This window comes from Varanus komodoensis, unplaced genomic scaffold (assembly GCF_004798865.1).
Source record: "Varanus komodoensis strain SLA01 unplaced genomic scaffold, ASM479886v1 scaffold22, whole genome shotgun sequence".
Taxonomy (NCBI): domain Eukaryota; kingdom Metazoa; phylum Chordata; class Lepidosauria; order Squamata; family Varanidae; genus Varanus; species Varanus komodoensis.
Genome location: NW_025335606.1, coordinates 16,215,853 through 16,237,966, shown reverse-complemented (window position 1 = coordinate 16,237,966; position 22,114 = coordinate 16,215,853). Strand labels below are relative to the sequence as shown.

Here is a 22,114-nt window from a genome sequence, read left to right as displayed (position 1 = left end):
TGGTTGCAAGAAAAGAGGCAGGATATAAATCTAATAAATAAGTATGTATGTATGTATGTATTTATTTATTTATTTATTTATTTAGAAAGCTGCTATGCCGCCCCATTTGCTGAAGCCACAAATTATGAATGTGTGTGGATTGGTGATGTGTATGTGTGTGTGCATATGAATGGCTTCTCCTACTGCTTTGACTCCACTCACTGCCAGCCTGCAGCTCCAAAAATATTAACCCAAGAGAACGCAGCCTTCAATGGAAAAACGTTTTCCACCCTTGGTCTAGTATGCCTCCCACTTGGAGATCTGTTCTGAGGCACTTACACTGAGCCTGAAAGGCTGACATACTGTGAAAGATGGGGTAATTAACCAGCAAAGGAGGTTTTTCTTCAACACTGTGATTTATTTGAAATAACGTAGTCTGCTGAATGAATTACAAGAAACACATTGTTGTGACAGTTGAGAGTGCAAGTTAGGTTTCGTGTGATAAGAAAAAGAAGTACAACACTCAGATTCGTGGATCAGCTAGGTCTGCTTTAATGAAAACAATTTAATCTTGCATTTCTGTGTCTTTATCGTTGCTGTCAGCCAAATTGGCAATTTGCTTTAGTTTCCCAGAAATGTGCGCTATGTCTGGCATGAACTTCTAATTAGGGGAATTTTTGGAAGCTTTTTATATTAACAATAATAACAGGATGTGCAATGTGATACATCCTTCAGTGCTTTCACTTACCTTATAAAATAATGTCTATTATGTGCATGCAGTTCTATAAGATGATGATTCCACTGAATTTCTCCTTCACGTTGTAGACCTTTCTGACTGGGTCATCTTGCATTTGTATTCCTTGTTTCGATACTAAGTGTCCATATTTCTATTCCCTTAACTGGGAGTCAGCTCTGATCCTTTCAGGAATCTGAGAAACCAACATTCCATATTGATTCGACTTTTTAACGAGAAAATAAAATAAATTGAGAAACCTTTTTTAAAGACTGCAAAAATTTCATAGCAATGGGAGAATTGGGTTTGGTGATGTCACTAGCCGATCGTTGCCTGTCGCAGCCAGTTTTGCTCCGAATTAATGATACTGACCAGTGTACTTTTCAGAACTTGCCCAGGACAGAAAAAGGTGTGTGTGTGTACACACACGCATGTGTGCATTCCTGGCAAGGGGTCAGCGGGACTTGCTGCCCTCCTGGGTCATCTGGAGGGGGGAGAGCAGTGACAAGATCTGGGCCCCGACTCCAAAGGAGCTGAGAGGCGATGCACGAGGAGTGGGAAATGGGAAGCGACAGGAACGTGGAGGTAGCTGTTTTCCTCGCAGAATGGGAACTGCTGGCAGAAGGCGGGGAAGGGAGGCCAGACGCGGGGAATAAAGGGCAATCGGGAGAGTGGACTGGGGAGGAGAAGCGGCCATGGTGTGGGGAGAGGGAGAGGGCGAAGAGGGCACACAGAGGGCAGGTGCCGGGGCATGGCGGGAGAGGCAGCCGCCCGGTCCAGGAGGCAAAGGCATGGATGAGCAGCAGGTGCCTTTAGGGACCCGGGAAGCGGGCAATGCCTGCCGTGAGAAAGGATCTGCCACTGGCTCGGGGAGGAGGCTGCAGGAGCACACTGGGCAGCGGGGGCAAACAGCCCTCGCTCGGGGGAGCCCCGTCCTAGCTGGTGGAACCCCAAAGAGAGTGCACAGGGGGCTCACAGGAGGTTGGGAACCGCAGCTGGTTAGGGGGCTGCAGACCCAATTGCTGATCGGCTGACTGGCAATCGGGCCCAGTGCCCAGGAGAACTGAGCTCCCAAGACCACATGACAAAAATTAGTATATTTGGGCATTGCAGTTGGTGGCAAATTGTGATAAGACTTTTTTCTCCCTAGCTTAAATATATGTCACTGAGGAGTGTTAACCATGTTGCTACCGTGAAGTCTGTTCTTAATTCTGTTGTCTAGTATGAAAAACACTGGTTTAAACTTCTGGATTGTCATGAGAACTGAAAAAGAATACAAGTTCCAGTTTATTACCAGGCCAGGTTTAAGGATCTGATACCAGTGTACAAAGCCCTAGAAACCTTGGAAAGCCCCAGAAAGCCAAGGAGAGCTGAAAAAGTGCCTGTCCCCTTGCCAACCTGCTTAGTCACTGAGATCATCAAAGAACATTCCTCTGGTGGTTCCACAAGGACCTACGGTGCAATGGAGTCCGCCAGAAGAAGACTGCCTCATGTCATGGCTCCGTTTCTTTGGAGTTCCCTGCCTCTGGAAATAAGGCAAACTCCAACTCTGTGTGCTTTTCAGCATCTCCTGGAGATCCCTTGCTCAGGGAAGCCTTCCTTGCCAACCAGCTGTAGTTATTATGCTATCCTGTTACGGATGCATTGTATTGCTGCTTTTATCTGCTTTATCTTTCTGTTGCTTACAGCTCTGACATCTGTTTAGAGACAGGGTGATCTACAAATGCTGTAAATAAATAAATAAACTTGAACTGTATATGTTCATTTACAGTTGCAATGGAAACACAGTGGAGGGTCATAATCTGTTATTTTTTTTAAGACATCAGAACTATTCCTGAAAAAGTCTCTGATCTTGTTTGATGCGCAACATTGCAAAAGCCGCTCCACAAGATCTTGCAACAAGGCTCTCGTGTCTGTGGGTTCTTTCATCATCACAGTTCTAGTCTGCTCCATTTTTAAATCTCTTGATCGCCATCTTTATACATAGTTTTTGGTTGCTGCCCTTCTTTTTGATAGTTTTTTTAATCCTTTCCAATTTTATAGTTGTTCTATGATCGTTCTTCTGGCTGTGCATAATGAAAAGGACAGATACTCTATAGGGGAGAGGTCATAGTTCAGTGGGGAGCGCATGTTTTGTATACAGAAAGTCCCTGATTTAATCCATGGCATTTGCAGAAGGGCCAGGAAGCAACAGCTTGTCAGTGCAGGCAGTGCTTAGCTAGATGGGCTCATGACGCGGCTTGGCATAATGTAGCCGCCCGTATTCCTATGTTCTTTTTATTGGAGGAACTGTTTTTCCCAGCCATATCAGTTTAGGAACATAGGAAGCTGCCTTGGACTGGGTCAGCCCTGGGTCCACATAGCACAGTATTCTTGATGCTGCTGGCAGCTCTCCAGGGATTCAGGCAAGAGTTTGTCTGGCCCTTCCTGGAGATTCTGAGGATCACCCTGGGCCCTTCTGCATGCATGGCTTATGCCTGCCATGGAGGTGCAGCTATAGGATTGGGAAGTATCCAGGGATGGACACATTTCATCGGATGAATGGGTATGCAGTGCGGGGAGAGGAAGTACCCCTCTGCTCTCAATGTTCTGCACACAGCATCTGATCTAGAGGGCTGGAGAACACTCTGGATGAAATGTCTGGAAGATGCAGAGGCCTGCAGTCAAAGGAGAGTGCGAGGAAGTCCCATTGTGGTGGTGGACATCTGCTAGTAGGATGCTGGAGATAACCTGTTGGGTTGCTTCCAGTGATCAACTTGCAAGCAAATCCCTATTAGTCCTAGCTCTTTCACTATTCCATTACCCCTGCTTTATCCCTAGTCTCTGTGAGGCTTCTGCTGGCATCCCAGGAAAGCTTGCATGGAATTGCTCCATAATGGAGTGATGCTTCCCAGGGGGATCCCTAACTGAGTTGCTTGGCATGATGGCCTCCTGAACAAGAGTTCTGGCTCATTTGCCAGATGCAGAAGCTTCCATTTTGCAAAGGCAAGAGAAGATGGTAGCCTTCAATTGTAGCGAATGGGTTGGATGACACACTTGCCTCTGACAAATGGGAAGTTGTTGCGGCCTAAGCTATTTATGTGTAGATGGAACTGAGCTTCTCCTCCCCCAGAAGTAGTCTTTGTGAAATCATCCTATGCCCTATTAAAAGCTAAGTCTCTAACATGGCCTTATATAAATATTATTGTCTACAACTCCTTAATTATCTGCCTATGGAATGTACTGTTCTGGTAATCTCAAACAGATAACAAGACTACAACAAAAATGTAAACTTTGGTCTCATTCAGCAACATTTGCCTTTAAAAAAAAGTGTTGCAAAGACTAGCCCATGCCTGTGAAAGCTCATGAAACAGGGACTCTGATGTAGGCTTCTGAGGTCCATAATGGACCTTTCCAAAGTAGAGAAGAATGTTGGAAGTCACAAGTCCTTTAGCTCAGGTTTAAAATCTTGGCCAGAGGGAAATTCCTGGCTTGCTTCCATCCAGTTTCACCTGCTTCCTTTCCTTCCACCCACTGGTAAGGATTAGTGAAAAGGGCTCTTTCCCCCATCAGCCCCTTCTGGCACCAGCACGAAAGGCTTCAGTGGCCTTTGGGAAATGTAGTTTTCCTAAGGCAGAGATGTCCAATTCGTTGCTGTTGGGCTGCAATGCCACTCCATTGACTATACTGGCTGGGGCTGATGGGAATTGCAGTATAACAACATCTGGAATGCCTCAGTGCTCTTTGCAGTCCTAAGGGCCATTGCCTTTATGGAGACATTTTATTTCTCAAGGAGCATGACAGCTATCGGCACTGCAGCACGCCAGGCACCAGAGGAGGGAGGGAAAGTCTCTCTTCCCTGTCCTGGTAGTGGGAGAGCTGCTGCCGCTGCTCACCTGTCTTGGAAATGGCCTTCAAAGACTGTGGAGCTGATGGTTGAGAGATCAGGGGCTAAGTGGTGGAAGGGAGTTCTGAGAACGTCAGAAGAGCCTGGCTAAATCTGGCCAAGGGTCCATCCGGTCCCGCATTCTGTTCACACAGAGGCATCCAGCTGCCCACAGGAGCGCAGAAGCCTTCCTGCCCAAGTTGCCCTGTGGCTGGTGCGCTTGAGCATCCTTCCTGTGTTACTGGAGGTAGCACATGGCTATGAGGACTAGCCTTGTTCACCATAAATAAATCCAGCCCACTTTCAAAACTGTCCATACTGGCAGCTGTCTCTACAGCTTGTGGAAGTGAAATCCATAGTTTAACAGTGCACTGGATGTAGAAGTCCCTCCTTTTATCTCAGCTGTTTCTTGCTCCAATCAGCTTTATGGGATGGCCTCACATTCTAGTGTAAAAGATGGAGAAAGTTTTCCTATGTTCTTTCTCCGTGCCATGAATAATTTTCACTGTGGGGAAGACAGAGATGGACACGCATTCAGCTTTGGCTTGAACTACTTTCTGTTTTGGGAGGAAAAGGTGCAGCAGCAAACCTGTTTGGCTTATTTCTGAGCCAAAGACAGTGGGAGTGACGGGTAGCTTGGACCTTTTTTATGAAAGTCACCGTCACTCCATTTCTCTCTTTCCGCATTGTCAACCTTTGTATGTGGCCGCTGGCAGCTTATCACTGGCCCCCTTAACATTTCATGTTTATCTCACTGCCAGCATTCAAAGAGTATACCAGGCAGAACTGAAGGTGAAATTGCCATGAATGATCATCAGTACCCCTCCATCTTGCCTGTTCTTGTGCAGAAGAATTCAAGATAAATATTGTTCAAGATAAATTAGTGTTGAGTTAAGCAGTGACACCACATTGTGTAATGGCTTGGCTTTGTGCATTTTATTTATTCAGCTGCTTCCCCATCCCAAGTCCAGGCGCTCAGTGCAGTAAGCAAGGGCTGTGTTTGTAGTGCTTCTACACAGGCACAGAGCTTGGAACAAGGCACAGAACTTAAAAATAGAAGTAACTCAGATTTTGTGTGTGTGTGTATGTGGACGGGGATCCTTTAAAAAAAGTCATATGGCAGTAAATAAATTGATATTTTTATCTCACTTTCCTCCTTAAGGATCTCAGTGCAGCAAACATTTTTGCCTCCTTACCCTATTTCTCAACAGCCCATGCTTAGGCTGTGGAAAGAGTTTATCCAGTGTGTCTGGGGAAAGAGATAGGCTAGGTAGGCTAGGGTTCCCAGAGGCTGAGCAGGGCTTTGAAGCTGAGCTTTGCCAGTCCTCTTCCAATATTCTTCACCATGACATGAAGCTGCCTTTCTAAGATGGGCCAAGGTTGGGGAGCTATACCTGCTTGTTCTGGCCAGTTTCTTATGTCATCTGTGACTGTCTAGAGCAGGGCTCTCAAACTCAGCTTACCTAGGGGCCGCTGGAAGTAGAGGCTGGGTGAGGCTGGGCCGCATCAAGGATTCCACCACCGCGGGGGTGGCGAGCCGCTCATCCCGCGTCGCTCCCGGAGGCCGGCCGGGCGCCATCGGCACTTTGAAGGCCGCAGGGCCCCTCCCCTGTGCCCCGCCCCTCCCAGCAATTGGCCCGCGGGCCGCGCGTTTGAGACCCCTGGTCTAAAGCATATAAGGAGAAAACCAGCTTGGAGAAGGCTGCCTTGTTGGCAGTGCTGGCTCGAGCTTTCGAGGGCCTTTCAGCAAGATGCCGTCAGTGGTCCCCGCTCTCAGTGAGTCTCCCCTCCATTCTCAGAAGCTGCCACTGCCTCTTCCTGTCTTTCATATCATCTGCTTGCCTGACAAGCCAAGAGCTAATAGGCCATGGTGTCTCTTCTCATCAGTGCCATTGTCTGGGCCAAACCAAGGACAAACCAAGGACAAGCAAGTCGCAACAGGGAAGAGTAACTCCAGAGGGTTCTCTTCTGTGGGCCCCTTCTATGGTGTGGGCCCCAGCACATGCCCAGGATGACTACCCTTGGGACCAGCCCTGTTTATGAGCTTCCATAAAGTTATTCACAAACCTGCAAGTTTTCATTCCCTGGCTTTCACTTTCCACTTTCTTGTCATTTCCTCCGAGCTTGCTGTGTATGGAAGCCTGGGAGCTAGCTGGAGTGGCAGTGGATTGCTTTCAGTGTGCATATATTCTGAACGAGACGGCTGTTCCGATGGGGTGGGGACCCTCAGGTCTGAGGACTAAAACTGGCCCACCCTGAAGGGCCTTGGCCACACACTGGGATGATCTCCTTCCTCACCACCTTTGTCGGCTGCTGCTGCTGCTGCTGCTCCTCATCCTTTTCCCATCACTGCTGCCACTTGCCCAGCACAGGGGCAAGGGGCATCCAAGCCACAGCCATTCTTGCTGCTCCTTCTCCTCGCCACTGTTGTCTGGGCTGGGCTGAAGAAGAGAGGCAGGGTCTTGGCAGGTACCCAAGCACATCTGTCTTTGGATCTGGCAGACCACCCAGTTTAGGATGTGGGGGGGGGAGGATGTGTGCATGCGCCATTTTGCATGCCTCCCCATATGAAGAAATCCTTGCAAAAATTGAAATTACTAGGACTCCAGAGCATGCCTGGGAGAGAAAGGTTCTGCTCCGTGCCAGTCTCCCTGCATGGTAGGCTTCTGGTTGGAATGTCGATGTATTTAAATGCAGGAATAGGATCCCTTCCACTGAAGTGTGAAGTGACACAATCCATTCTGCCAGTGCAGAGCTCTAGCATATGATTTAGCTGCATCTGTGGACCCAGCCTCTGCCGCAGCATAGAGAGGGTTAGAAGCATCCTACAATTGATAAGAGCACCTTGAAGTCTTCTTTCGATTGTTCATCCCATCATCATCCTTGCAATTAAGCCCAAGTTTGCCACAGCGCGGCAGAAAGTAGGTTAAATGGGGGTAAATCTAGGAGCTGAATTACATACTGGTCTAGGGATCAAACAGACTCTTTGCATGCTCCTGGCAACAGTGGTTCCGCTCTTTGTAGGTTGACAGAAACAGATAGTATCCCAAGATGGTTACATGCTTGGACAATTCCCCTTTCTGTTTCTAACCAAGCAGGGAACTTGTTCAGGCATGACATTCAGAGGCTGAATGGTCCTTCAAGCAGCATATTTTGCAATTTGTTGATAGAAGAAACAAGACAGAAATAAATCTTCTTGTGTGTGCTCTTGACACAGAATGGAATAGGAAGTCTTTGATATATATATATATATATATATATATATATATATATATGTTATCTATATTTTCAAAGCCTCCTCATTCTGTTCTGTGTCAAACACATGCACAAAGAGATTTATTTCTCTCCTGCCTCATTTTCACACTTTTTCAGTAAATTGCAAAATATAGTGTTTGGAGGATCATGCATTGTAATTGCATCCTATTAGTCATGTGGTGGAAGGGGTTTAAAGAATCTTGTTTTATAGGTTGTTTCATTTTGCATTAGCAACAAAACATTGGAAATGATAGGATATAATTTTCAGGTAAGTTTCCCTGCTGGGAAACATATGCTCCAACCTTGAAAAGCAAATCCACAGCCAAAAGGCTGGTGTGTAAATAAACCCCCCTGTGCCTCAGAACTTGATCCTGGCTTCAGGAAATGTTATTGGCATCTAGCAATTAGCTGTTCCATTCCTGCTTGTCAGAAACCAGCATTAGTTATTCTCAAGATATCAGCTTGGTTAGAAATGACACCTGTCCCTCCTCCTGCACAAGTTTCCCATCTTCCTGCTTGCTCATTCTACTTCCACCATTGCTGCACATTCGCAGGTGCTTGTCTGATTGCTGAGGAAGTAGCTGCAACATAGATGCCAATCCTACCCTCAATCTTCTGTATTTGCAAAACTACATTTGTAGTTTAAGGTAAGGCAAGATAATGTGGGTGCATTGCCTCTACCTTGAAGGATGTCCCTCATGATATTCAGCCTGGTTGACTGGTGGGTTGGTTAACTCTGTTTGCATAGCAGAAGGTAGCCACTTCTTCCATAGCTTACTGGTACAGCACATGTTCTGCAGAAGATCTTCCACTTCTTCCCATAAAGGAACCTGGATTTCCAAACTGGGAAAGGCTTTTGCCTAAGACCTGGGAGAGACACCCCTAGTCAGTAGACAATACTGGGTTTGAAGGACCTGTGGTCCCTCTTGATATGACAGCTTCAAATACCACCTGGCTTGTGTGATTTGGTCATTGACATGATTCAGAAATATTGCGGTGGGTTTGAAAATCTGTGCCCAATCGGGGTTCAAGAGGCTTGGCGCTAATGTTATTGAAAAATAAAGGGGATATTTATGGTAATTTTGAAGATGACTGGGAAACCTTAAACATAGATTTAAAGCTCTACCAGATTAGACAGAAGTCAGTTTACAAAATACTAAAATTCTCCTCTTGCAAGTGCAAGAAAAGTAAATTGCGTGTATTGTGGTTCTGGTACTTTACATGTCGATGGCGATGGGCTGTGTGAAGAAAGGCTTGTACCCAGTTAGGAAAAATGGAGTTGCTTACTTTTCCTGCATAGCCCTTCACAATATTGGAAGTCATCCCTTTGATTTAGCAATGTCATTTTTAAGTGTAAGCATGGATGTGTGTGTGTGTGAAGTGGTAATTCAGTTCTCTGTTAAAACATAGTGATAAAGTAAAAATCCTGCTGGATCATACCAAGGATGTGTCTGGCCAGGCATCCAAATTTGGTTGGATAACATTCTCAGCTTAAAATTGCCTAAATCCCTGAGGGGACAATTGAATTCTACAGATCCTTCCTGCAATATTGAGCTGGATATATGAATGCTTCCATAGGTACATCTTCAGCAATCATATATAAAATAAAATTATTGATAGCAAAAGTGTCTTGTGTGTGAAGAAAAAAACATTCACAGCACTTCAGTGAGAAAGGAGGAGCTTGTCTAATGGAAAGGGAAGTAGTAGAGCTTCCAGCGTTTGGAAACCTATCAGGAATGTTTGGTTAAAAGAACACAGCCAAATCGGACTAACTCCAGATTGACTGCCAAATAATCCAATTTTATAAGGCATAGCACTTGAAAGGAGCATCCAGATAACTTTTGAAAACCAAAGGTTGACTCAGCTAATTGCAAAGAAACGTTTAGGTCAAGAAGAGCGAACCGCAATCACTTGCTCTACTGGCACCGCTGTAAAAGAACACACAAACTCTGCCCATAGAAACAAAATTAATGCACTGCACTGCAGTCTTACAATTGGTGATAGAAAGAGCCATGATGTAGGAAGCTGTTGATTAGATCTCCTGATGTTTTACTTTTCAGAAACAAACAACAACAAAGCCACCTCTGAGAGTAAGTGTGGGTGATTGGAGGGAGAGAGATTGGAACTGGGCAGTGATGCAGTGCAGGGAAAGGGGGGTTTAAGCCTTCTTCAACCACAATTGTCTTGACTGAAATGGCTCTTGAAGCTGCTCTTCCATTCTCTTCTCCCTGGATGCACATTCAGCATCCAGAGAACAATTATTTTTCCTTCCATCGTGGAAACAGCAAATGCTAAGATGCTTTTCCTCTTAGTGCTGTGATCCCAACCCAGTTGAAGTTTCCTCTCCCCATGCTTCCCCGCCATACCCATTCTAACACTCTTAAAGCTCACTGATTTCCTGTCTTGCACATGTCTTGGCCCTCTGGCTACAAAACGACCTGCCTGCAACAAGATTCACTAGTCATTTACTCTTAAGGGAATTGGGCGGAAGGCACAGCATCTGTCTTTACGGTGCTAGAATGGATTTTCTTTGCAGCTGCTTGGACAAACAAACATGCAAAGTGTGACCTTTTTATATTGGGCTGACATTATTGACAGATTTTGTCAAAGTTGCTTCTTCCTGGAAGGCTCCAAACAAAAAGTGCTGGTGCCAGACATAGCCTCCTCTGGGGCTCTACCAAGTGGACAATGTAATGCGAAAGGTCTAACATCTCTCCCAGCTTGTGTCCGCAGATGCTTTGGCATTGATCCATTGGTGTCTTATATCTTCCAGCAACAGAAACCAGTGACATGGTTCAGAAAACTTACCATTTCTCTCTTCTTTTAATTATTAGAGCCTGTCTGGGTAAGGCATGATGCTCTTTCCTGCTTGAGGTGACCAGTTTTTCATGGTGAATTGTAAAAGAATGTGGATTAACCGAGTTCCCTGCTGTCTATTGGCAGTAGCACATCTGTATCTCCTGAACCACTTGGCCCACAGTCAAGAAACAGGTTGGTACAATTTGATGCCTCTTGCCATCTGTTTAGTGTTGTGGTCGCTTGACTCTTTGTTTTGCTGTAATATATAACACATTGTTTAATATATGTACTGTGTATTGTTTATTTATATTAGAACATGAACGATCAAAGTTTTTAATGATATTTCAGCTTGCCTTGTGCATTTAGAGAGGCAGGGTAGATGTGTGACAAACCATGAATTAATTTGTTTTTGATGGGGCTTCATGTATTCTGCACTCATCTGGCACATTTAATGAAAGTGGTTCTTGCAATCCTGAAGGAATCCATGGCTTTCTTTCCTTCTTAAAGTTGCTATGCTTTAAAATCTTGAAAGAGTGTAAAAATGCGAGGTGTCAGGATTTTTTAAATAATGTGGTGGTGGTGGTGGTAGATGGTTGTGATAGTTTACTTTTAATTGGCAGGGAATATTTTTTCAGTGAAGTCTCAATCTTCACCGTATGACTAGATGAAGGAAAAAGGGAATTCTATAAAGCAGTCCGATTTCTAAGATTCATGCAAGTTTTCAGAATTCTGGTGGTCTGGATATAAAACTAGAATTATCTTGCTCCATTTTTAAGGCATAAATTTACAAAACTGACTGCTATTTCCATAGACGTTCCAATCCAATGGTACACCTCTTTAAATTGTATAACCCCACATAATTTGCATGTTTTGCACATATATCAGTTTTTATAAGATGCTTTGAAAAATTTATTTTATAAAGCATTTAACAAATTTTAGTAAGTAAATCATCTGCAGGGTAATGCAGCAATGCAGGTGGTGTGGAGGCATAATATAGGAAGTATATGTGTGCATACAGAAGCTGAATCATTCCCGCAACTCCACTGTCTCGTCTTTTCTTCCTACAACCTCTGTTGCTTTTCTGATATATTCTTAGTGGAGGAGTCTAACTGGAAGACAGCTGGACTCAGTGGCAGCCAGGAGGAGAACCTTGCATGCTGTTGGAGTAAACTTTAAAGACATGGCTTTGCATCTGTCATGTGCAATTTGCTAAAAAAAAACAAAAAAACAAAAAACTCCACTGTGGGAAATAGCTTGGGAATGGATGAGTTGGGTGAGCTGCATCTTTCTGCTCCAAATCCCTGCCTCACAAAGCTGCAATGAAAGCAGTCAGGGAAAGGATATCACAGGGAAAGGAACAACCCTGTGACACTAAGGACTCTCTTCCATGTGAATATATCTAATGTGAAATCAGCCCCTTATGCAGCCTAAAGATTATGGGCATGTGCTTCCCACACACTCTCCCTTTTGCCTGCTTTCTCTAGGTAGCTCTGGTGGGTTGTGGGAGAGGCACATGAGACAGCTGTTCAAAGCTTTCCCTATGGAACAGGCTAGGATAGCGTTGAAGAGCACTGGAATTAAGAGTGAGCTTTCGTTCCCCGGTATGCACAAGCAGAGTTGTGAAACCGTTTGAGAAGGTTGTGATGGAGCAACACTTTATCATTTATTTTATTTATTTCCTTTTTATACCACCCAATACCCAAGGCTCTTTGGGTGGATAACAAAGGTGAAAAACACACATGTGCAAAATTAGCATATGACAATAAACCCACAGCAATTTCAAGTGAATCAGCACAGAGGTCTAGCAGCAGTACAGGTTAAAATGCAATATTGAAACTGAAGTTAAAAAGGTAACTGTTAAAATACTGGGAAAATATAAAGGGATTCACCTGGTGCCAAAAAGAATACAGTGTGGGTGCCAGGCACACCTCTTTGCAAAGCTCATTCCGTAGCCATGATGCCACGGCTAGAAAGATGCCATGTCCTTCTCCCGGCAGCCACCTGCCTTACCTCCTTTGGAGGGACTCCCAGAGAAGGACACCCAAAGATGATCTCAGGCTCTGGGATGAAGTATGAAGATGGATGTTATGAGTACGAGGAGAGAGGAATAACCTGGCAGGGGATTGGAGCTGATGGGAAAATCACTGAGGGGCATTGGAGGAAAAAGAAATGGGAAAAGTGTGGTGGGAGAACACTAACCAAGGAGGCAGATTCCAGGGTGAAATCTGCCATTTCTCCAATTGGTTTGCTGAAACATTTGCCTCGACTCACCAGGGAAAGACAAGTTCTGCATGGAAAGATTTCTTGTGTGCAAGTTCCCAGCACAGTTTCTTCTCTGCAGTTGCTGGGATAGCATTGTCCTTGGTGTAGTTGAGGAGGAAAAGCAACTCAGCTGGCAGGATTAGCCGATAAGGTCTTCCTGCGGAAAACTTGGTTTGGATGTGCCCTACATGTTGGAGTCATTGTGGGAACGTTGCATAATTGTCTGTGACTCATTGTGGTACATGAGATTATTTTTAAAATCTAGTGCTGTGGTCACCTATAAATCAGACATATAACATCTTACTTTCTCTTGCTTACTTTTGGTGTCTTAAAGAGTTTCTTGACAGCTGAGATAACATGCACAGCTTGGAAACTCATGTTTTACCATTGATGTAGAATATTTGGTAACTATACTAGCACAGGCTGTCCTCTGAGTTGTTTGGACCATGGTTATATGGGTATAGTCCACTGTAACACATAGGTCTTGTTTGCAGTTAATGCTTAAACATGGTTTAGCTATAAGAAAGTGAACCTTGGACTGGTGTGCACTTCTTTCAGGCACACACCTACTGACTGCTACAGCTGGCCAACTTCTGCAGGTTCCATGAAAATGCTTTTAATAATTTGCTTTTGCAAGATGGAACTAGCAAAGAAAGCTGAATAGTGCATCCGTCCTGCAACATGTTACTCTATTATCCCTCCACAAAAGGAAAGAAATTAAAGAGCCCGGCTAAAACCATGCAGTGTGGTTAGAAGTTAGAGTTGCCAGTCACAAAACTATTTCTCCTCCATTTACATATTCCTTATATAAAGCACATGGAAAGAAATGTACCAGTTTTGAATCTTTAAGAATATCTTTATTCTTATGAATATCCATTTTCAGATTTGGGCTGCTTCAAAGGAACCTCAGTTAGAACCAGACATCACCCAAATCTGTCCAAATCAACCTGATTCAGTTCTGGTTTGGGCAAAACCTAAAACCTACTCCTTCAAGAGATGTTGTAAAACAAGATCAGCTCATGAAAATGTGTTTTCTGGTTCTCTGTTTTGTGAACAAGGGGGAATTGTACCTTCCAACCCTCAGTTCAGCTGAGATAATTCTAGAGATACATTAATATCTTGGAACGCTGTAATAAAAAGAAAGTAGAGCATTGTATTTGTAATCACAGCACTGAACTGGCTGCTGTAGATTACTGTGGGAAAAGGAATGCCTTGGACTCTGTAGTTCTGCTTGTGTTTTATCGTTTCTTAGTAAGTCAGTATACAATAAGGATGAATGAAGAGGCTATTACAAGAGGCCCTATCTAACTGAATGTTCATTTTCACGGATGAGCTTTTCTCGCTGGAATAGAGGAACACATTAAGGTCAAACAGTGTTGAAGAATAGCACATTTTTGTTTTCAAAAATGAGTTTCTCTGGCTTCTCTTCAGCGTTTGTCCTTCGTGCATTCCTCTTACTCCAAAGAGCAAAGCTACTCCATGAAACTAAACACTCTGTTAGACACAGTCCCTGATACGATAGCCTGGGTCCCATGCTTTCTGTGCTGAGGCGCTGTGCTTTCTTGCTTGCATAAGGTACTGCTACTTCCAAATAGGAAAGGGGAAGTCCCGGCCCTTGAGATGCTGTTGGACCCCAACTCTTATCATGCTTGACTATCAGCTAATGCGAACAGGGCCTGGTGGGTGTTGGAGTGCAGCAACATACCCTTCCTTCTAGAGCAAGCTGAAACATCTATAGATCTGGAAAGAGATAGTCTTAATTTTTTAAAACATGTTTTGCAGAATAATTGCTGTTTTTTGGCTAGTTTGGACAGGAAGAAAGTTCCCAGTTTCTAATGTTGTGTTGATGAGTTTAAACTTAGGAGTCTTGCTTGATTAAAGATACCTTACTTAGGGAAGCACATGCCTGTTAGTCAGTTTATCAATTTGTTAATCAACTTACATTTACACAGGCATAAATCCAAGAGTTATGATGGAAAAAAGGCACTGTTTTTAGCCTGTTAACAAGTAGTCATTTGCTAAAAATACAAGTAACTGTAGGACTGTTATCACATTTGTAGAGCTCTTAGGGTTAATCTGTGTGTGTGTGTGTGTGTGTGTGTTTGTCTGAAAGCAGAACGTCTGTGTGTCTTCTGTAAGGATGGAATGGAGCCAACTGGATTGGACTGAAATCTGACACCTTCCTCTGCCCGGACTCCTGTAGTCCACAGCTCGAAGCAATCTCTCCCCAGGCCAGCTTACTTTTGCAATCGGATACTTGCTGGGCAAAGAGGCAATTGCTTCAACCCGCGGGCTGTGAGAAGCAAGGTGGGGAGTAGCTGGATTTTGCTCCCAGTCCCTGATGTAGTAGCCAAACCAGCGTATGCTTTAAAACAAATCAGTGGAGAGAATTAGTGGAGTTGATTCAATGACTCAGGTTTGTAACAGGAAGTCCGAGGTTTACGTCTTGCCTCTACAATAAACCCACAAACTGGCCTTCAGCAAACCACCATCCCTCAACCTGCATCCCTTGTCTGCAGTCTGGAAGATGCCAAGAAGTCCATTTCTCTTTTGTGTTTTAGCAGCCCACGTATTTCCATCCTGTGAGGCCGAGCAAGCCTGTCCTCCTTTCTCAATCTATCTGGTTGCATTATCTCAGGCAGTTGCTGACTTCAAGGGCACACCAGAGCTCTCTGGGCTGACCAAGTTCAACAGACTGTAGATGAGATCTGTCTGCCCTTTGCTTCCAAAACAAGACTGGACAGGTTAGCTCATGAATCATGCATTTGTTTATTTATAGCCTGCCTTTTCCCTGCAAGGGACCCAAGGCAGCTGGCCTAATCCTCCTCCTTGCATTGCATCCTCACAGCAACCCTGTGAGGTAGGTTAAGCCAAGAATTGGTAACTGGCCCAAAGTCACCCAGTCAACATAATGGCGAAGTGGAGACTGGAACCTGGATCTCTCAAGGCCCAAGTCAGTACTCTGGCCATTACACTACATGGGTGCTCTTGACTAAGAGAGATTGTCTCAGATTTGCTAAAGGCTTTCGGGTATAAAACTGGCACGGGGAAAGAGGCCGTCGTCTTTGCTTACTTTCTTTTTGCCCTGTCCAGTGCTTGTTTTGGAGGGTTCCCTTTCAGAGGGCCTGCACATGCAGACAGGTTTTGCCAGTTTTGTCCTGTTTCTTTTGTATAATATTCCCATTCCCTTTGCCCTCTTTGTAAATAAATCAATCCTCTTCCATATTTGACTGGATGTGCTTTATTCCAGGTACCCTTGGTACTAAGTCCAAAGCGTGCATCTTGATGGTTGCCATTGTTTAAGGCTTCAGGCCTGGGGCTTTGAAATAGAGGGTTCTGTTTTGCATCCTGGTTTCATACACGTGTCCTGTAAAGTCTGGGAGCCTGCTGGCTTAGGTTGGGTTAGACGCAGGGTTGGTGGTGCATATTAGCAACTTTTCCCCCAACCTACACTGCTGGGAGTTAGAGTACGGGCTTCACAGGGTATAAATAATACTGGTTAATCTTACAGTGTGGGAGGCAATTCTTATGGTGTGCTGGGCTAACTTGGTCTGCAGAGTCTCCTTGGATTCTGCCAGGTCATGGGGCTTGGCCTCCAAGAACCAGCCCCTGGAGGAATTCCTTTTGTTATCTTTGGTCTGATAACGGCAGGGTGTTCTGATGTTTCTCCCAGGACTGTGGAGTTCCTTTCTCTTTGCTGAGCAAAGGCACAGAGCACGATTTCTCTCAGCGTGGCAAAACAGAAAACGGGTAGGACGGTGAGATTAGGGGGTATGGCCCACTGACAGCCACTGAGCTACAGAAGGCCTGGTGTGTGTGACGGGAGGCAATTTTATACCCCCACCCCCACCCAGAACTAGTTCGCCATGTTTTTCCTTGAGTTCAAAAGGGCTGTCAAGGACAGGACATTTGGGAGGGCGCTCATTCCTTCAGTTGCCATCGGTCAGAGATGACTTTTTATTTATTTATTTATTTATTTAAACGTTTTTATGCCGCCCCATTCGCCGAAGCCTCGGGGCGGCTTACAAACAATAAATAAAGGCAATTATAAAATAAATTACAACACATATAAACATTAAAAATCCAAAAAATACAATATAAAATAAGCCGTCCTGGCCAGATAAGATCAAATAATATTAACAGTTAAAATGCCGCTTAAATAAAAAGGACTTGACTGAACGTGACAGTTTTCCTTGCTTCACAGTGCAAAACTTCCAGTTCACTAAGATGTCTGAAAACTTGAAGGCATCCTGCATAGACATAGGAAGAGGGGGTGACCAGTCTGCTGATCAGATTTGCAGATGATACTAAAATGGGGTGGTGGCTGCAACTGAGGAGTAGGTACTCTGGATCCAGAAGGATCTGTGTAGACAGTGGAAATGGATGAGGGACAACAGGGTGGTGTTCAATGTGGATAAGTGCAAGACACAAGGGATGGGTACAGGTTAGGGAAAAAGTGGCTGTAGAGCAGCACCTCGGGGTGCTGGTCACCTGCAGGCTAAACATGAGTCGTCAGTGTGATGCGGTGGTCAAAAGGGTGAATGCCATCCTTGGTTGCACAGCCAGAAGTGTGGCTTCTAGATCAAGAGAAGTATTACTACTACTCTATATGACTCTGGTGCAGCTGCAACTGGAGTATTGTGTTCAGTTTTGGGCTCCACATTACAGGAAGGATATAGCCAGGTTAGAATTGGTGCAGCGTTGGGCCACAAGGATGGTGGCCGGATTGCAGGGAAAGCTGTATGAGGGAAGACTGAGGGAACTGGGTCTTTCCAGCCTGGAGAAGAGGAGACTCCAAGGGGATCTGTTGGCGACATATAGGTACATGAGAGGGTGTCACACACAGGTGGGTAGAGATCTGTTTTCCCATGTGCAGGAGGGCAAGACACGTTCCAGTGGAGCCAAGCTCAGGGAACCAAGGTTCAACTTGGATGCCAGGAAGTACTTCCTTACAGGACTCCTACAGGACTTCTACAGGAGGTGGTTGAAGCCCCAATGGTGAGGGTGTTCAAGGATAGGCTGGACATGCACATGGTAGGCATGGCATGAGCGGAGCTGGCTGGAGTCTGGGGTCAGACTAGATGGCCTGGGAGACCCCTTCTGACTCACTCTGTTTCTGTGTTTCTACACTCTGTATCATGTATGCATTATCTAGTTAGTTTTTACATTCTCAAGGATTTCATCCCCTTTGAGTCATGCCACTTTCCATAAACACAAAAATCCTTTGCTTAGCTACCAAGGCTAAGGGAAATTGATGACTCCTGGTTTAACCTAGTGAAGCTTCCACATGTTCGCCATTCCCTGTTCTTCCTCTTCCAAGATGCATGGCATGAAGGCAACAGTTCTTGCTGTCTCTACGATTTTCTGAATCTGCTTATTTTGGACAATGTGTGCACTGTACTCCCTTTCTTACATGCTCTCTCCAGTACTCTCTTTCTGCAGCTTGTGCAAAATAGTAAATTTTTAGCTGCTTTTAAAGCTTGATGTTGGTGCGTGTGCATTGCGGCCTTCTTACAGGGGAAGATAGAAAAGCTGCCATATGCTTTCCTTCAACAAAGTAGCTGATACTCCCTGAATGTTCAAAAGCAAAGACTTCCCTGGTGGGCCAGTAGTTCCTTAAGCATTGCTGGCTACTACTCCACTTCACTTGATCCTCCTGCTACGGTCTCAGAGCTAGGGGTGCCACATTGCCCCTGCACAACCCTCTGCAGATCACCCACCGTGGAAGGGATAGGACACCTCACTAGCCAGTGCAGCTAAAGCCAGTGAGTGGGTATGAACAGCAAGGTTGCTGGCCCTCTGGGAGACCAGAGCTGCTTGCCTGGTTTGGAACAAAGCAGGGAGTGGGGACCGTGACAAGCCCCACTCGCGTACTGTTCTCCCCAGCTCTGTCATAATCCTGCAAGGGCTCATTTCTGCTGGACTGGCCAAGATGAGAAGTGTCCAGAGAAACTCGAGTACTGTGCTCACCCATACACACTCTGGAACTGTAGGTAAGCTGAAAGCAGGCAGCTGTGCAATAAACCAGACCCCTTTTTTAAAGCAACGCAGAGATGGTTAAACTGGTTCATTTTTAGTTGGCTAAAGCTTTCAACTCTAGTTAAAATGAAACTTGCCGAATCCTTTCACATATGATAATCAGATAAATCAATCACATAAAGTGGATAATGAAATATTTCCTGTATTTTGACACCTTTTGATGTGGTTTATAGTTTAGTGGTTTGTGGTTGGTGTAATTGTATAATTAGGCATTCTGTATTATCTACCCTTGACAGTTTATTTTTAGAGATAGTGTAGCCCACATATTCCTGTTTCTAACTGATGCAGTGGAGTTGGACTTTGGACAAAGCATTCTGAACCCAAATCTAACTCGGCTTTTGTGTCAGGACATCTTTATGACTTGTTTGATGATCTTGTACTACCACAGCTCCGGCTGACCTTACGGATTTTCACACTGAGGTTTGGTTGATGAATACACACTCATTTATGTTTCATTGTGACTGTGCAGTGTGGTGCGTAACAGGATCACGTCATCCCATGCTGCTGAACGGATAAAGTGCTTTAAATAGGCTCATGACATTAGTGCGATGCTGCAATGAGGGAAGCGTGAAACTGCCAAGCTTAATCTTATCACGGTTCTCATTTTTCTCCTGCCAATCTTGTTTTATCCCAATTCCATATGGAATTTGGTATGGATCAGAAACCTGTAAATAATTTTGTGCAAATTTTTCAGATGTACACATGCAGCTTTCAAGGAAAGTATATTTGTGTACATTTTAGAAATGCACATTTTCCCCACACTTTTTCAAATGGGAGCATGTGGTTGAATGCATTCATTTTTTCATGCAAGCTGACGGCTTTATGGGTTATTAATGACAAATTGCATTCATGTCTGAATTTAATTCTGGAGTATAAATCAGGTGAATCTGTGCTTGTTTCTTTGTTTTATAACCTTGGCAGAGCAAATATCTTCCCCATCCCTTAGCTGCTGCAAGTTAAAATTCTGTCAAGCAGCAACTCTTGGGACTCAGTGATTTAGCTATCTCCTTGAGTTCAGTAGTTAATTAGGTAATTGAACTTGCCTGCACATAAATCTCTAGGCAAGATCATTTCAGTTTTGAGCTACTAAGTCCAAACCCCTTTTAAAGAATCTTGTTTTTAAAGCTGATTCACTTGAGTTGCAGTCCAATGCATGTTCAGCAGAAGAAAGTCTTACAGCAGGGGTGTCCAACTTGCGGCCCAGGATGGCTATGAATGCAACCCAGCACAAAATCGTAAACTTAAAACATTACGAAAGTTTTTTGAGATTTTTTTTTTTGTAACTTGATTGTGTGCTTCTTGAGTGTGAACTTTGTAGATGACAACATTGTATCGCAGTGTCGTATAAAATAAACATACGTATGCTCTTGATATTTGTATACATGTGTGGCTTCAGTTTTATGGGGGTGTGCGGCTTCCATTGTGAGCAACTATTTTCAAGAATGAAGCATGCTAAGAGTAAAATTAGAACTAAAATATCTGATGAGCACCTTGAGAACGCACTGAGAATTGCAACTACTTCCATTGAACCAGCTATAGATGCTTTAGTTTCTCAAATGCAATGTAAAATATCCCACTAGTTTTATGTTGCCCTCTTTTCTTTTACTTTTACAATAAAAATATCAATGAAGTTTTGTTACTTAGATATGTTCATTTTCTATATTTGGGATTGCAAACTTGGGACTTGCTTGATTTTTTTAAAGACTCTCCAAATGGGGTACTGCATAATTAGGATTATTACATGAGGACTCTTTCGCTTATCTGTGGCGGATATCAAAAATATTATGCACAGACCTTTGTTTTGCTCACCAGCTTTCATTAGTGTTTGTGTATTTAAGACAATTCTTCTTCTTCCAATGTGGCCCAAAAAGCCAAAAGGTTGGACACCCTTGTCTTATATCTAGCAGTGATCTCTAGGCAGCATGGCTAGCTTTGACTCGCTGGGAACTGAGGGACATTTTTCTGTGTAATCATGCACAGAATTGCAGCCTTAGGGGTGCAGAAATGGCGCCTATTTGAATTTTGATGGTTTTATTCTTGAAAAAGAATATGTGTATCATATTATTTTCATTTCTCATGCCTTGATCAAAGAATTCTGGGAAACTATACCTTAGAAACCATGTTGAGTATTCTTTGTTGAAGATCTACGGCTCTTTCACAAGATTACAGCTTGGTGGGGAGAGGAAATGACTGACTAGTTTGTCCATGATGTAAATATGCCAAAAATGTGGTATGTTTTGAGCATTCTGGCTAGGCTGCTAAACATCTGCAAGTATATAAACCTCAGACTGTACTTTTATTGCAAAACATATCCAAAAAACCCAAGAATGTTAGATTGTTTATGCACTAATGATTGCTGTTTCTACAAATTTCAGAGCACAGCTTTATGTGGTTTGTTCAATAACATGAATGTTGTCGTTCCAGATTCCTCACATCAACTTCAGAACTTCACATGTGTAACACAGGATTTTAATGATGTTAACTGTACCTGGATTGAAGCCTCCACAGATGACTTTGGATATAGTTATAAATTCTGTTACACTGCCAGGTAACAGCTGATGGTTTCTTGGGAAAGGCATTGTACAAACATGTTGCCCATTTGTGCTTGTTTTTGATGATCTGGTGTAGAGTGGTAGCTACAGAAATCATTCAGATTTCTCCTCTGTTATGAATTTACTAGGCAATATCTGGGAAACTTTTCGACTTTGACCTCAATCCCCATATAATCATTCTAACAGATGTAACAGCACTTCTCTTAACAATTACAGCCAGATAATGTATGTTAAGTGCTTTAAACATTAATACTACTCTGGTGTGGTTTGCAATGCATATGGGGATATTGATTCCAACTACCAATTATCTTCCACTGTTTGCTGTGTCTGAATAGGAAGAATTAAGGCACCAGCTTGGCCTAAAACCCCTCTATGAATGTTTAGACTTAGAAATGGCTTAGAAGTCCCAGCGTGTCCCAGGGAACTGCATCTTTAAAAGCTCAATTAATGCATCGGGGTGGGCAAATCTATGAAGCTTTCTTATTATTATTTATTACATTTCAATATCACCAATACCTGAAGCTCTCTGGGTGGTTCACAAGAGGATATAAAAATGATAAAATATTTATTTGTTCATGTTCTCCTTTTCTAACATTAACTTTGCTGTCTTGATTCTATATGGAATTACAA

At 43.9% G+C, this 22,114-nt stretch overlaps 1 protein-coding gene across 1 annotated transcript in view; it reads left to right on the top strand.

Annotated features, from left to right (window-relative positions):
* LIFR (LIF receptor subunit alpha) overlaps nucleotides 1–22,114 on the top strand; it is a 93,543-nt gene that overhangs the window by 23,510 nt on the left and 47,919 nt on the right. Inside the window, exons 2-3 of the mRNA XM_044431097.1 lie at nucleotides 10,667–10,823; nucleotides 21,357–21,480. Coding sequence (XP_044287032.1) covers nucleotides 10,721–10,823; nucleotides 21,357–21,480 — 227 coding nt within the window. The 5' untranslated portion in view covers nucleotides 10,667–10,720. The remainder of the gene's footprint in view (nucleotides 1–10,666; nucleotides 10,824–21,356; nucleotides 21,481–22,114) is intronic.